The sequence below is a fragment of the Bos taurus genome, chromosome 22, assembly GCF_002263795.3.
Source record: "Bos taurus isolate L1 Dominette 01449 registration number 42190680 breed Hereford chromosome 22, ARS-UCD2.0, whole genome shotgun sequence".
Classification (NCBI taxonomy): Eukaryota; Metazoa; Chordata; class Mammalia; order Artiodactyla; family Bovidae; genus Bos; species Bos taurus.
In genome coordinates this window covers 27,225,950-27,242,674 of record NC_037349.1, presented here as the reverse complement: position 1 = coordinate 27,242,674, position 16,725 = coordinate 27,225,950, and the positions used below count along the sequence as shown (strand labels likewise).

General features: G+C 40.8%; 1 protein-coding gene across 4 annotated transcripts in view; it reads right to left on the bottom strand.

Annotated features, from left to right (window-relative positions):
- CNTN3 (contactin 3) overlaps positions 1-16,725 on the bottom strand; it is a 399,434-nt gene that overhangs the window by 175,813 nt on the left and 206,896 nt on the right. For all 4 annotated transcript variants that reach the window (XM_024983152.2, XM_059880039.1, XM_059880038.1 and 1 more), the window contains exon 5: positions 11,614-11,709. In XM_024983152.2, the coding sequence (XP_024838920.1) occupies positions 11,614-11,709 (96 nt within the window). The remainder of the gene's footprint in view (positions 1-11,613; positions 11,710-16,725) is intronic.

Genomic DNA, 16,725 nt, shown 5'->3' with positions numbered 1-16,725 from the left:
TTGTACTTAAACATTTTTGTGTTGGAAAAGCGGGATATCTTAAACTAGTTGTTGGATCTAGGTGTCATCACATCTGGGGAAATTGAAAGAGATTACAAGGCCAAAAAGCTAAAGAAAACAATAGGAACATATGGTCAATTACATTATTAGTAAAGTTATCTGTTGCTCCTTCTGTGACAGAATGGTTTCTGGCTCATTTGATCAGTATTGGCCGTAGTACATGCTTTTCAAAACAGAATGGGAGCAAAAATGATGTATATACCACCTGTGAACAGGCAAAATGGGTCTTACAATTTTTTTTCTTCTCCCATGAGAATGACATATCTCAGGGACTTCCCTTGTTGGTTCAATGGTTAAAAATCCTCCTTGAATATGGGGGATGTGGATTCGATCCCTGGTTGGGAAACTAAGGTCCCATATGCCTCAGAGCAACTAAGCTCGAGGGCCACACCTATAACTAGAGAGCCTACGTGCCACCACTACTGAAGCCTGCCTCACGACTAGCCAATTGGTGTACCACCAAGAAAGATCCTGCATGATGCAATGAAGACATGCTACAGCTTAAAAAAAAAAAAAAAAAAAAGACAAATCTCAGACAGGGGCTGCTTTTTCCCAAATTAAGTAAGTCCCTTGGGTTTCCCTGATAGCTCAGCTGGGAAAGAATTCACCTGCAATGCAGGAGACTCTGATTTGATTCTTGGGTGGGGAAGATCCGCTACAGAAGGGATAGGCTACCCACTCCAGTAATCTTGGGCTCCCCTGGTGGCTCAGCTAGTAAAGAATCTGTCTGCAATGTGGGAGACCTGGGTTCCATCCCTGGGTTGGGAGATTCCCTGGCGAAGGAAAAGGCTACCCACTGCAGTATTCTGGCCTGGAGAATTTCATGGACTGTATAGTCCATGGGGTCGCAAGAGTGGGACATGACTGAGAGACTTTCAGTTTCATGGAATATAGTGGCAACCAACCCCCAGCATAGAGCCTACAAACCTGGAAATCAATCTAAATTATTATAAGCCATTGAGACTCTGGAGTCATGTGTTACTGCAACAGAACTTAGTAAAAGCTTGACTGATAGCAAATTTCAAATAAAGAAAAAAAATATTTCTATGTGTTTAATATGCCAAGTGTGTCTGTATCTAATGACTTTAACTCAAGAGGACATTAGGAAAAAAGCCACAGTAAGAACTGTAAGCAGAAAATGGAAAGTATGTCTGATAAACTCTCCATAAACTCAGAGTTCAGTCCAGTTCAGTCACTCAGTCATGTCCGACTCTTTGTAACACCATGAACCGCAGCACGCCAGGCCTCCCTGTCCATCACCTGGAGTCCACCCAAACCCATGTCCATTGTGTCGGTGATGCCATCCAACCATCTCATCCTCTGTCGTCCCCTTCTCCTCCTGCCCTCAATCTTTCCCAGCATCAGGGTCTCTTCCAATGAGTCAGCTCTTCGCATCAGGTGGCCAAAGTATTGGAGTTTCAGCTTCAACGTCAGGTCCTCCAAAGAACACCTAGGACTGATCTCCTTTAGAGTGGACGGTTGAATCTCCTTGCAGACCAAGTGACTCTCTAGAGTCTTCTCCAACACCATAGTTCAAAAGCATCAATTCTTTGGTGCTCAGCTTGCTTGATAGTCCAACTCTCACATCCATACATGACTCCTGGAAAAACCACAGCCTTGACTAGATGGACCTTTGTTGGCAAAGTAATGTCTCTGCTTTTGAATATGCTGTCTAGGTTGGCTATAACTTTCCTTCCAAGGAGTAAGCGTCTTTTAATTTCATGGCTGCAATCACCATCCGCAGTGATTTTGGAGCCCAGAAAAATAAAGTCTGACACTGTTTCTACTGTTTCCCATCTATTTGCCATAAAGTGATGGGACCAGATGCCATGATCTTAGTTTTCTGAATGTTGAGCTTTAAGCCAGACCTCAAAGGGTAAAGGGAGTTGAAGGATTTTAAAACTCCTCCCTGATAAGATCAGTCTGGGTTCTACTCCAGATGGGCACATCCCCTTGAGATGAACACTCACACACAAACACAGACAATAACAACAATAAACAAATCCAAACTGCTCAAGGATAAGATACTCAAGGATTGAAAGCTCTGAAAACTTAACCAGTGCACAGTTCCTGTGATTATTAACAAGCACAGCTGACTGCCTGGCACCAATTGCTCCACACGTGGGAAAGTGGATGAGCCCCAGGGAATATTCCGCTATACACCTAGGCACGCTGGAAGCTGTACTTTCTAAGAGGATCAATGTTAATGAAGGACAAATTGAGCTGAGATAGGAATTGTCCAGCTTATAAATAAATGAACCTCAATGCCATATATAAGGCAAAAATTCCACTTTCCTTTTAAAGTCCAACATGTCCTACTTAAGAAAATGTAACTCCTGAAATGCTTCAATGCAGTCCACCAGGCTTCTCTGTCCATGGGATTTCCCAGGCAAGAATACTGGAGTGGGGGTGTCATTTCTTCCTCCCGGAGAGCTTCCCAACCCAGAGATCCAACTTGCATCTCCTGCCCTGGCAGGCAGATTTGTTTTTTACTGCTGAGCCATCTGGTAAGCCCCAAAGAGTGGAGATTCCCAGGAAAGACTCCACATTAAGGAATGAGAATCTCTGAGAGTGGGATCGTGGGATACACATTTTCAACAAGTTCTCCAAAATGAGCTTCTTATGTTGCCACTAGAGTTTATGAAATACAGACTTTTGAGACACTCTGCACCTCATGTGTCTTTGGTCTTAACATGTTTGTGCTTATTTTCAAAAGTACGTGTCAGAGTGTGGCAGAGAGACCCGTTCCCACTTCCCCGGGGACACACAGTGGTCCTCCTTTGCTCTCGCTCTGACTGTGTGACTGGGGACCAGTCAACAGAAAGTACACTTAAGTGACGTGCCATCTCCTGCAGTCAGAGGTCCATAAAAACCACCCATGGGGCTTTCCCCTCCTTTTTTATCTGTCAACTCTACAAAGACAGAGGTAGTGACCATGGATTTTAGATGCTGAAATGGAGAGGCATAAACAGATGGAGCCAGAGGCCTATGATCAAAAACACTTGATGTGGACTTTGAGCAAGAAATATGATTTGGTTTGAGCTAACATATTTTCAGATTTCTTTGTTACAGTAGCTCATGTAATCTTAATTAAAACATTAGTACATACAAATGCATTTTTATGGCAAATCAATGAGCATTTAACTCTCTTGCTAGCACACAAATTAGTTCTTAGGTTTCCCCTAATGTTACTGTTTTTGTTTTTGACAAAACCCACCAAGTAGTAGTTATCCTTAATTTCTGCTTAAGCTGGCAAGAATCAAAGCCTTTACTATTTACAGTGCAATTTTTACTTAAAGCAGAAAACGTCAGAGCTCTGCTACCTTTAAGTTCTTATAGAAGAAACTTCCAGCTTACACATGTGATTTTTTTGTTGCTTTCATGAGCATAATGTTCTTTCTTACTTCTCTTTGTGAGTGGATGGAATTACAGCAAGGAAAACTATGTGGTCTTTTCAGTGGGAGAAAATGATTTCTCACTGACTATACCAGACCATTTACGGGATTTGAGAATGAAATGGGGGGCGGAGTGAGCCTGAATTCATGCTGCTGTGATGAAATATATGCAGAGCAGTCCTAGATAGTCCTAAAATTTTCAGGAAACCTACTCATAGAATGACCAGGTAAATAACCCTAAATGCAGTTTCTTCAAATTGTCTTCTGTGACCCGTCTCCTTCTAGGACCACTTATGGTATGTTCTGTGCTGACTTCAATCACAAATGGATGCTAGAACAGCGCAGGGGCTCTTGTGCAGACATGTAGCTTCTCTTCCTTTACTTTTTACATTAAATTTCCTCTTCTCCTTGCATCAGTTATATTACCTCTCCACCTCCACACTGGTGTAGCCCTAACCATAATGCCCTTTGTATTAGCTCGAGCCCTTGGATGTAAAAAACAAACCCAGTAGACTCAGATTAAAATAATTAAGGGAACAGAATACATATCCCTATACTGGGGCTGTTTCATGGCGACAGAGGATAAGAAAGCAGCTGCTAAGGGAGGAAGGCTGGCGGGCCGGCAGCCAGACAGTCTTTAGCCTTCACTCTGTCCCTGGTCTCTGTTTTCAGTCTCTGAAGGGCTGCTTCTCTGTTCTATGTCCATCAGCTTTCTCAGCATGATAGGGAAGTTCTGCCTCAAATCTCCAAATTCAAACACTGCAGCCTGTCAGGTCAATTTTCTAACTTCTAGGAGAGAGTAGCTGATTGACCCTTCTCTGGGCTAAGCAGCTGAGACTGGGTGGAACACACTAGGTGCGGGTCTAGGCTGTGGAGGCGAAGGAGGGAATCCGCAGGAGGAGAGGCAGCCACTGATGCTTGTACAGGCCGGGCACCTCAGAGGCATCTCTAGGCCTCTAAGTATCAGCGTGTTGGTAAGCAACACATAAACAAGTCTGAAGTCTCCAACCACAGATAATCCGACCCTCATGGTTGCAAGCAGGAAACCCAAACACTCTCCAGAACCGTGTTTTCTAAAATGGGGTACCAATATTCCAGACAAATGTACAAACGTACCTTGGGGTACAAGAAGAAAACAGAAATAAACCCTCTTCATAAATGTACTTAGCTATTTTAATTTTATATTTTCTCCACAGTAAACATATTAGGATTATAGTATATTTTGATCTATATAAATAAATCAGACATACATTGATATATATTATTTTCATAAATTCTCACAACCACCCTATAAGTTCTGTGATTATTCCCTGTTTACACATAAGAAACAGAGATTCAGAGGCTAGTTCTTGGAGGCCTGGTTTGTCCTCCCTGCGCCTGCAGGTCTGCCTCAGTGTATATGCATGTGTGTGCACTGGGTGTTGGTGCTTAACAAATATTTTAATTATATCAGTGCATCTGTGAAAAGGGTTTGGAGAATGCTGTCCCAGAATGCAGAAGATATGTAAATCGGAAAACTGAAGCCTGTAGTTTCTGTAAGCATAAGAAAATTTTCCATCAGAAAGCAATAGACCTAGGTCTGAAGTCAAATTTACTGTGTGTGTCTTTGGACAAATCACCTGACTGCTCTGAGGCCCAGCTGGTTGGTGCAGAGTGATCCTCCCTTCCTTGATGCTATCAACAACAAGCTCAGCATCCACCTGAATAACAGCGCTTATCTTACTGTCACTACAGGGTTAACCCATCACCAGTAATCCCACCTTTCTCCCTTCCAGTGGAGCCATAGCCCTTGAGGACAGGTGGATTCCTACTGCCTATAGTATGAGTGCATTGCACTTCATTTGGGGAGCAGTTTGGGTGGGGTTCAAAAAATATTGATTTGATACACTCCTATCAAGTTTATCAGTAATGCTTTCTACTTTATTCTATTTAATATTAAAATTATTTGAGTAAATGGCCATATTTAGTATTGTAAAAGTAGCATTATAAGATATAAATACCTTTCCTACATCAAAAGATACTTGATGAATGCATGAATAAATCAAAACATGAATAAAATAGTTGGATGGGTAGGTGGACAGATGGAAGGTTGGATGGATGGATGGAAGTAAGGAGGCATGGCAGACTCAAGGAATAATTTTTTTTAATTTAAATTTATTTATTTTAATTGGAGGCTAATTAGTTTACAATATTGTCTTGGTTTTGCCATACATCAACATGAATCCACCATGGATGTACACGTGTTTCCCATCCTGAACCCCCCTCAAGGAATATTTTTAATTCACAGTTTCTACATTTAAGCAATCTGGAGAAACTAGCGGTTTTTCATTTCCATTTCCAACTATAAAATCAATGTGCAGGAATAAGAGTATTTACTACAATAGATACTTCCTTGAGAGATCAAAATATTTCATTGTTATCCATGTAAGCAGTGACTGAGGCTTTTGTGTTAACAAATTCAGAACATACTTGTCTAAATGCCGCTAGGAATTTGTTAATATTTTGGACTCCTATAAATATCGACAGTCACATCAACATTAGCATATAGTCAAAAAACAGTTTTACAATTGAAAAATATGATTCAGTCATTGTACAGATGGATTCTCTTAACTCTTTGTCATGACATGGTAATATCCCTCCGCCTTCCAGGCTTGGGGGCATTAACTGAGGAGTGATATTTTGTGGTGTAGATAGAGGCTTACTCCTCAGTAACCCACCAATCATCTGCTGGATTTTGATTTCACAATCTGTGACAGTATAAAGGTGTGCATGGCGCAACTTTCAGACACACTGTTTTAGGGAAGGGGAAATCGCTGGGTTCTCAGAAAAACCTTTTACACAGTGACCAGTGATGCAAAGATCATGGGAGGCCGAAAGCACATTTTGCCCATGAACAGCCTATGTATTCTTTACCTCAAAGTTTTGTAAAAAGCTATTGTTGCTGCTTAGTCACTAATTCGTGTCCGACTCTTTGTGACCAACTCTTTCTCGCCTCTTTCAAGGGCAAGAATACTAGAGTGGATTGCCATATCCTTCTCCAGAGGATCTTCCAGACTCAGTGATAAAACCCACATCCCCTGCACTGGCAGGTGATTCTTTACCACTGAGCCACCTGGGATCCAGCAACTAAGATTCCATAGATTAGGAACCTCAACAGTAGAGAAGTGTAGTTCAAGGAAAAATGAGTGCCCAAGACAAGACATGCGAAGTTTACACATTAAGGTATTTAGGGAAATTCTCGATTGGGGTCAAAGTCACATTGAAAATGCTTGGTAATATCTCATTCCCTTGAAACAAAGTCTAGTAGCTGGACGAATCTTTCCAGAACATTCCTACTTGGAAACTTTTCTTTAAGTTCCCCCAGCTAAACTATCTGAGTTAGCTTTTGGGTTTTGGTCCTCGGTAAAGGGGGCAGAAAAAAAAAAAAAAAGATGTTGCTACAGAGTGTGTAAATCCCATGCCATCTGGTTATGCTGCTGACAGTTCTCACCTCTGTCACACCAGGATTTACAAAGCAATTTTTAGGATGAAGTTGCTTCAACCTCCACTACTTGTTGTTTGGCATCTCACACTCTCCTTTTCACATCTCAGAGGCTGTGTTGTTGTAAGTGGATGGCAGTGTCCAGGGCTGTTATTGCAAGAAGAATATTCACAGAGCACAGACATGGGAAACTGAATCAGACACCAAAGTCATCTGCTTATGAAACACTGCGAAACACTCAGGTCTATTATTTACTCAGAATAAATCTCATTAGCCATCCTTGGACAAAAATCAAGTCTTTGTTCACATGTGTGTATGCAATAACTTGATTAACCTATGAATTCCTGTCTAATTAGTACTTATCATGAAGGACTCATAATCCAGTGTTGTATCTTTATTTATACTAGGATATTTTTTTGTATGCATTTGAATTTCTAATGATCTTGTAGCGAAATCAGTAACTGACTGGTAATTATACTAATTCCCAGCTTTTCACACTACTGGTAACTAGAATAATAATTAAGCCACAGATAATCCCTGGCTGGTACCTTTTTTTTGGCTTGCTAATTCCTGATCTTCCAACTAATTTTCAAGAGTATACAAATCCTTTTCACCTTAAAGAAGTACTGGATTATTCTGCAGAGATGATGATGAATAGGAAGTGGCAGAAAGGTCACAGAATGCGTGAGAGATAAGACTCTTGTCAAATGACAGTAGCCTGCATTGCTTAGGAATTATGCGGACCCCCAAGAAACATTTCTAATTGTCACTTATCACGAAACAATTTTTCTTTCTTATGGCATCAAATAAATGGGAACTGCTCTTCAGCAAAGCAGCCCCAGGTGGCTGCTACTTTCCTATAAATTATCTGCATACATGAATTAATTAAGGGAGTAGGAGGAACATATGCAGTGTCCATACTCTGGGACTCCTGTTGAGGCTCTCTCCTTGCATATCTATCTCCCTTGTCACTTATCCGGTTCCTCTCCATACTTTTAATCAAAAGAATCTCCTAGAAGTTGATTTATTTCCACCAAGAGCAAGCATACTGCTTAGCAACTAAGTAGCACTCAGTAAATAGAGGGTACTATTATTTGTTGTTGTTATTATTACTGTCATTACTTCTATTATTATTTTGCCCCTGTGTCTACTCTGTCAGGCTATTAGAGCATATGACAGATGAATAAAATATGAGGGTATCTTCAGTAATCAGAAAGTAACAATGACATTAAACATTTCTGACCAATGAAAAGAGACCAAGTAGAATGGAAGAAACATGGCAAAGTGAATAAAAATAACACAGTGGCGAAGACAGAAAAGGGAAACTCATGTCCTGGAGGGACGATGGGACTTTGTGGGAAGAAGACAAAATAGGTCACAGCAGGGCGGCCAGTGCCCCACATCACGCCTGCTGATAAACCCTGAGGTCATGGCTTTGGCTGCTCTATGCTGCCTCATATCCTCCCCTGAATTAGAAGTCTCCCAGTCCACAAGAAAATGAAGAAGGGCAGATAGAGTTGCTGTGGTCAGAGTTCACCATGATCTGGCCATGTCTGCACCTGTCTTCTTGGTGCCCAGGGCATATCAACTGTTAAATGCGTCTATGTCTAGAAACAGGATTTCCAGTACATTCTCAAAAAGCATTTATCATTGGCCAAATCTAAGATTCCTCTGTTCATTTCATGAATATGTTCATTTGTTAACTATTACTTACTGACTGCTTGTTATAAACCAGCCTTGTGCTGGGCTGCTGCTGCTACTGCTGCTGCTACGTCACTTTAGTCGTGTCCGACTCTGTGCGACCCCATAGACGGCAGCCCACCAGGCTTCCTGTCCCTGGGATTCTCCAGGCAAGAACACTGGAGTGGGTTGCCATTTCCTTCTCCAATGCATGAAAATGAAAAGTGAAAGTGAAGTCGCTCAGTCGTGTCCGACTCTAGCGACCCCATGGACTGCAGCCTACCAGGCTCCTCTGTCCATGGGATTTTCTAGGCAAGAGTACTGGAGTGGGGTGCCATTGCCTTGCTGGGCACTTGGGTGCAAGGCAAACTTGAACATAGGCTCTGTCTTCAAGATGCTCCCAAACCAAGGGGTCAGAGCAGTGGGTATAAACTGTGTCTTGGCAGGCACAGCATTAGGTAGACCTAGATCAATGACAATCCTGTTTTCAGTGTCTACATCTGTTGCTCTGGTCCCTATCATTTTCCTGCACAACCTGGCATGAAGGCAAGTATGCTTTTGTTCAGTTGTTTGTTCTCCCGTGCATGCACCGAGTTCTTAAGAGCTAATGCACCATATCCAGGCAGATTTCTTTCCTTCTTTGCCAACAGTTCTACAGACCTCCACTGTCAGCCCAGACTGTGAGCTTTAAAAATGAAAGGAGAACTATATGAAGTCACCAAAGACAGAGAGAAATCAGGATGTCATTACATGAGGAGAGCTGTGATTGGCGGGCAGTTCTCCAATTTCATGACAACAGAAATGATTCATCTTTTGTAATATGTTTTATCCAACAGCTTATTAAGACACCCTCACGGTGTGCAACTCAAAGAGCCCCTCCTCTGTCATCAGCGAGCGCATCATAAAAGCGCTTAAAGAAGATCATCTAGGCAGGCTCATAAATCGGGTCAGCATTTCCCAAATACATCATAAACAAGACTGCCCAGCTACTATTTTATGTTGATTTAAACAGTAAATTTTAGTAATTTTGATACTTGCTTACTAGCTGTAATTCCAACACTGTTTAGTGGTTAGTGTGTATCTAACACATCCCTCTCCCTTTTTTTCCTTTTTTTTTTTTTCTCATAATGAAACCCTTTTCCTTTGAAAACGATGTCTTTCTTATTCAAGTGCTTGTCATTAGATGGAGCTGGTTTCAGCCCTTTGCTGGAGGGAAAAATCTGATAAGCAAGGCCAGTCCAATTAACATCAGGAGCTACTGAGCAACAGGCTGTCTGGCCCAAGAGGATCTTTAGCATCAAGGATCATGAGAGCCCAGAGTTGCCAGGGGCCACCTGTGCTACACAGGGAGTCTACAGAACAACGGAATCAACATGGAGGGAAGCAGAGCCAAAAAATACCAAGAAACATAAACTGCTTGAGAAATTGGCTAAATTAGTGAGTTCACTAGTTTGGGTTCTCAGGGAGCAAAAACTAGAGTCTGGGATGAAAGATTTTGATTAATGATCAAAACCTGTGAAAACAAGGAGGCAGAAGCAGGATCTGAGATCAGAAAGAAGTCAAATTGGGGTCATCCAAAAAAGCCATGGTCATCCTGGCAGGTAGCTCTGGATAGAGCACTGGCCACCAGAACTTCCCAGTGTTAACAGGCAGAAATGGCTGACCCCAAGACATCCTCTCCTTGTTCAGACACCAGAGGCAGGCAGCACCTGGAAGGGTGAGGTCACAGGCAAGTGGCTCCTGCAGCCAAGGAGACTGGGAAGGAGCTGAGAGCAGGAGGCCACCGGCTGACCCCACTAACCACAGTGAGGCAGCGAGCTGTTCTGGGTGGCACATCTCCATGTTAACCACACAGCTCTATAGACAGCATGCGATCAACCCAGTTTTATAAGCCAGTAAATTCCCTATTTTCTTCAAGTCATTTTGAAATCAGTTACTTTTCTTGCTAATCAAAAGAATCTATGCTTCCCTTCAAAGTCAAAGATCTGATGGAACTTCATGATGTCAGCAAAATATATACTGCTGAATTAGACTGGGGAGCCCAATTTAAACTCGTACCCACCAACACGAGGGCAGGCAAAGCAGATAAGCCCCAAATTTGCAGTGTGCAGCTGGCTCAGACATTTCAAATGATCAGATACTGAAGACGGGAAATGTCTGTTTTACTGGGCTGAAGGTTTTGTGATTTAAACTGCCTACTCACCAAAGGGCCACAAGGACTTTGCTTCAGATGTCATGAAACAATTGAAGTCTAGCATATTTTTATTTGAATAAGCTTTACTCTCTTGGGAAGAAGACTTTTCAGTTTCCCCTCTGGTCAGGAGCATGAGAGGAAAATCCAACCAGCACTCCAGGCTCTTAACAGGGAACAGGGCTTATTAAATTACTTTCATACATGCAGAAGTTCATTTTCACTCTTGCAGCTTTTTCATTAAGGTCCTGAATTTCCAGCAATAATTCAATTTATACCAATGTAGCATAAAATTTGTAATTTCAACACCTCAATAAAAATGATATGAATATAAACATATTTCATTTTCAATACATATTACATATATATCAAGAGGTCCAACAGCATATATCAATAATCATGTATAAGTGTGTGTGTATGAGGCAGGGGGAGAGACAGAAAGAGAGAGGGAAAGAGAGGAAAGAACCCCACGGACACCAATATATGTCATGGTCTAAAACTGAATAACAAATGGTAATAGTGTAAGGATGAAGCATTGTTCAGCACCATTAGGGAACTGGAATGAACTTGATCTTGCCTGCCTTTAGATCTGTTTTGTTGGAATGAGTAAATCATGTTTGTAAACTTCTCGAGATAGACAATGTTTTGTTGAGTTTCTTATATTCCAACTCAGCCGACAGAATACAATGCTTGGATTATCAAGTTTCTCAAAGTAATTTATGGAAGCAATAAGAGCACATATACTGTGGGTCTTGCCCTGAAACTTATTTAATAAATATAAGAAGCAAAAACATAGCACTTGTTACCTCCAGAGTGTGGCGGGGGGCCGCAGAGCAGGACGACTCCCTGGCCTTCACGCACTGACACTGTACTTCTCATTTTGGTTTTAAAATTTTCAAGATCTGATTTGAAAACAAAACAAAACAGAATTTCAGAAAGGACCATACATTTAAAATGTTTGAACAAGAGACATTCCTTTCCTTTTATAGGAAAATTAAAAAAAAAAAAAAAATCCCTCTCAGGAACCTTAGAACTTTCAGCATTTGCTTTGAGAAGGAAACTTTGGATTTTGATTTCTTTATTAGTGTTTCTAGAAATTCAGTGATAAAAATAAAAACTATACTCACTAACCCTGTGAATTAAATTCACATATTTCTTCTTTATTTATAGTGAAAAAAATACAAACTGTTTTTATCATTGCCCACATAATTATTTTTAAGTATTTAATAAAGCAATTAAGGCAAATACTATTTTGATCACCAGTGATCTTTTTTAAAAACCATTTGATTTCTTCTCATAACAATCCAGAATAGCAAATTCTAATTCATATTCTCCAGCTTATAGCATGGAGAAAATTTATGGGCTTCATTTGAACAAAGCTTAAGACTATGAGGAAAGAGTAGAAAAGCCTGTTTCTCTAAACTCTGATTAAAAAAAAAAAAATACTGTGCATTCCACAGTTAATACACCGCGAGGTGTCACTTTCTGTATCAGAACACTTGTACTGTCAATTTGTGAAAGAATATACTTACTTCACAGCTTTTAAGGGTTGATATAAATTGCCTATGTGGTGACTATGAAAAGTAAGGCAGAGCATGAATTTTAAGATACGACTTCAAAAATTTCAACTTTGCCTTGAAAAATGCAAAAACCGAAACAACCATCTTCAAATTGATAAAACTACAAACTGTAGACACATGAATATAGTCAACACATCAAAGGGAAATAAGAACCCTATGCTGTTTCATTTTATTGTTACTAAAAATAGTATTAAATTGTTAGATTATAAACATGGAATTAAACAATCAGCAAAACTGATCGTATGTGTGACTATAAAAGGAGAAAACATAGTGTTCATGGTCTTATTCAGAGTTTACCCTACATAATTTATATAACAGTATTATAGCATCTTAAATCTGTAACCAAAAGCTGCTGCTGCTGCTAAGTCACTTCAGTTGTGTCCGACTCTGTGCGACCCCATAGACGGCGGCCCACCAGGCTCCCCTGTCCCTGGGATTCTCCAGGCAAGAACACTGGAGTGGGTTGCCATTTCCTTCTCCAATGCATGAAAGTGAAAAGTGAAAGTGAAGTCGCTCAGTCGTGTCTGACTCTTCTCGACCCCATGGTCTGCAGCCTACCAGGCTCCTCCGTCCATGGGATTTTCCAGGCAAGAGTACTGGAGTGGGGTGCCATTGCCATAACCAAAAGCAGCATTATCAAAACAGTAAGGCTCTTGAAATGTAACTGAGTTGAAACTGCAATACTGGAATGTTTTCCAAAGACTAGAGAGAAGAGTACATCATATCAGAATGTTAGCCCATACATGGAAAAAGTTTCAAAACATTATTTTCTGACAACCAAGTGTGTATCATAATTTTTACTGATTTCTTGTCCAATTTTTGTTCTCTTCTATTGTATATAACTTTGCATCAGAAAACATACTCATCACTGATTTTACCTAGAATACACCAAAAAGATAGAAGCCCTACAGAAACTAATGTCTCTTCTCTTCCAAAGGTGAAAATCTCTTTTGCCTAAACACTAACTATGTCTGTCACAGGTCTGTCCCTTGCTCTGCAGTGACACTGTCTCTACAGTATATAAGGGCGTGTGTGTGTCTGACACTCTGAGACCTTGTGGACTGTAGCTGGCCAGGCTCCTTCGTCCATGGGGTTCTCCAGGCAAGAATACTGGAGTTGGTTGCCATGCCCTCCTGCAGGGAATCTTCCCTACCCAGGGATCAAACCTGTGTCTCTTTCATCTCCTGCATTGGCAGGCAGATTCTTTACCACTGCACCCCCTGGAAAGCCCCACAGCCTATAAGGGCAAGGCACATTATTTGTGGAAACCTGATGTGGCCAGTTTCTGGAGAATACGCACCAGAAGAGCAAAGAAAAAATAACTGTAGTGCTGTAAGTGTTTTCCCAGCTTCTTTCTTTTTTTTTTGAACCTTAGGGAATATAGAGATAAAAGCAGTATAAACATCCAAAGTTTCAGATTACTGATATATCCTGACAGATTACATATACAACCCCAAACTCAAGTCAAAGCTGCATATGGTTCAATCTTGACAAGAACTATATTAGAACAAGGCCTGTCTAGGAGTCAAAATAAATAAGAAGTCATGCCAGAAATTATTTGGTAGAAACTTCTCAGAATTTTCTTCCTATCTCCTAATTCTTGCAAACTCTGACATTATTTTGAAGCCTCCAAAGCCAGATTTCAAGAAACCAACGTGATAAGGAGCATCTAAAAAGAACTACATCTAAGACCAAAGCTGAACGTGAATTTCAGAAAGAGGATGGTTTACTGGTTGCCAGTGTTTAGGGTTTCCATCTATGGGGTCGCAACAGAGTCGGACACGACTGAAGCGACTTAGCAGCAGCACCAGCAGCATTGTTTAGGGAAGCTGGGGGCAGGACTATGGGAGTGGTTATAAAAGGGCATTGTGAGGGATCTTGACCATGAGGTGGATATACAAACTACATGTGATACAACTGTATAAAACTAAATACACAGACACACACAAAATAAGTATATATACAACTGGGCAAATCTGAATTAAAAATCAAAGGCAGAGACTTCCTTGGCAGTCCAGTGGTCGACGTCACGCTTCCAGTGCAAGGGGGTGCATGTTTGATCCCTGGTCAAGGAACGAAGATACCACAACAAAGATAAAATCCACCTGTCCACATTTTTTACTTTCTTTCACCTTCTTCCACACCACCTCCTACAGGATCCAAATGGCTCACCTTGACTGCCCTTCTGGTCACGTGCTGTGCAGCTCTAAGGTATCCCAAGTTCTAATCACACCCTGGAGACAGTAACTCCCAAACTGACATTAAAGGCAGGAACGTAGAACCATGAGAGATACACTCTCTATTCTAATTGCTTTCTCTGTGAATATGCACATGGACCATTCTTGGTGTATAAAACAGTTCACCCGGACACATGTTAACTTTCTATATTGGGTCAGGTTTTCTAAGGTCTGCTCGCACACTTCACTTTCAAGTTGATCTCACCACACCAGAGAGAGGAAGACAAGGCCACAAGACAGAGGCAGTGCCCACAGAGAAGAGTGAGGGGTGACTCTGATTTCCTCCGACATGCATGTGCTCAGTTTGGAGTCTGAGTCTACTGGCTACATATCACTGATGCTGGTTTCTCTGTGTGGATTCATCCAGGTAGGCTATCAAGCAGGGTATGTGAAATGTCACATAGTATAACTGCACGGCTTAGAGTACACAATTCTACCTCTGTAGGACTTGAAATCCGGAGAAGGCAATGGCACCCCACTCCAGTACTCTTGCCTGGAAAATCCCATGGACAGAGGAGCCATGGGGATGCAAAGAGTTGGACATGACTGAGCGACTTCACTTTCACTTTTCACTTTCATGCATTGGAGAAGGAAATGGCAACCCACTCCAGTGTTCTTGCCTGGAGAATCCCAGGGACGGGGGAGCCTGGTGGGCTGCCGTCTATGGGGTCGCACAGAGTCAGACGTGACTGAAGTGACTTAGCAGCAGGACTTGAAATCAGCCAAAGAATGACGACGGTTTCCCAACAAGAAGCACTTGTTTCTTGAGCCATAAGATGTGTTCAGCTAAGCAAAATGAGAAACATCAAGTACAGTATGGCAGAGACAGAAAATAAAATAAAATATGCACTGATAATGTCTACTACGGTGGGATGGATGTTACAGAATGGCCTATATATTTCTGACCAAAGAATTCTGTATAGATCGTTTTATGGGAAATGGTGGAAAAGGTCATATGTTGAACTGGATATACATATGTGCAGTTGAATATGTCATAATACAAAACATATGACAATAAGAGATGTCAAGGTAAAAAACAAAATCCCCCTAAGAGGATTAAAATGGAACATACAAGTAGCAATAAATCTGAAACTATGGCCAGCTGACTAAATGGTCCTAAAGTTTAAAAATTTAGAGCTCAGTCTCAAAACACCTTGTGATCACTTGCAATTATAACACGAGAAGCTAATAAAATCAGCATCACTGAAAACTGCATGTGAGCTTTACTACTTATATAATACAACCCTACTGTATTCTATGAGGCGATGTGTTGCTTTTTCAATTAAAATGCAAAATCCTGTCCAGTAGTGATAGTTAAATTGCAAATAGAATACAGATATTAGCAATGTAATAGCTTTTTACACATAATTCCTGAAATTTCTTTAAAGTTTAATATTGAAATGCTTAATGGTTTATAATTACCAAATTAAATCATTACCCGAACAGTGTCAACAACAAGATTGCTTTTGAAGGAATCAGAAAGCTTCCAGTAAGAGAAGTCATGCGTGTGAGTAAAAAAGCTGGGGAAAAAAAAACACAATGAACACATCCAAAAAGACAATAAAGATCAAGACTGCAGTTCAGTGAAGATTTTGGTCTGAATCTCTCTGATACCAGATGTTACAAATAAAGAAGAATCCCATGCAATGATCCAGCTTCCATGATCAGAGGTATAATTGCAATTAGCTGAAAAATCTCAGTAAAGGATGCCCTACTACAAAAAGAAAAAGAAAACTAGGGTTCAGGGGATGATCATGACTTCTCCTTTTTCCTGACAAAAGCTGAAGCTTCTGGAAGGCAGCCCAAATGTGCATATAACACAGAACCCATTGACTCTTAATCATGATCAGTATCAGCAGGACATAAATTTAACCATTATTTTCTGCTCTGTATTCCAACCTCCAAATTTAAAGCATCTCCTCCTCTTTTGTTCCCTTTCCTACTTAACAGGTTAGTCAAATTCTTAAAATGTTTAATCAACATTGAAGTTTCTAAGGGAAAATTCTATCATGGCAGGCAATATGTATGTCCTGGGAAAATAAGTGTTTCCTTCTGTAAAAACAACGGTTTAATCAACAAAGTCAACAGTATCTTAGTTTTT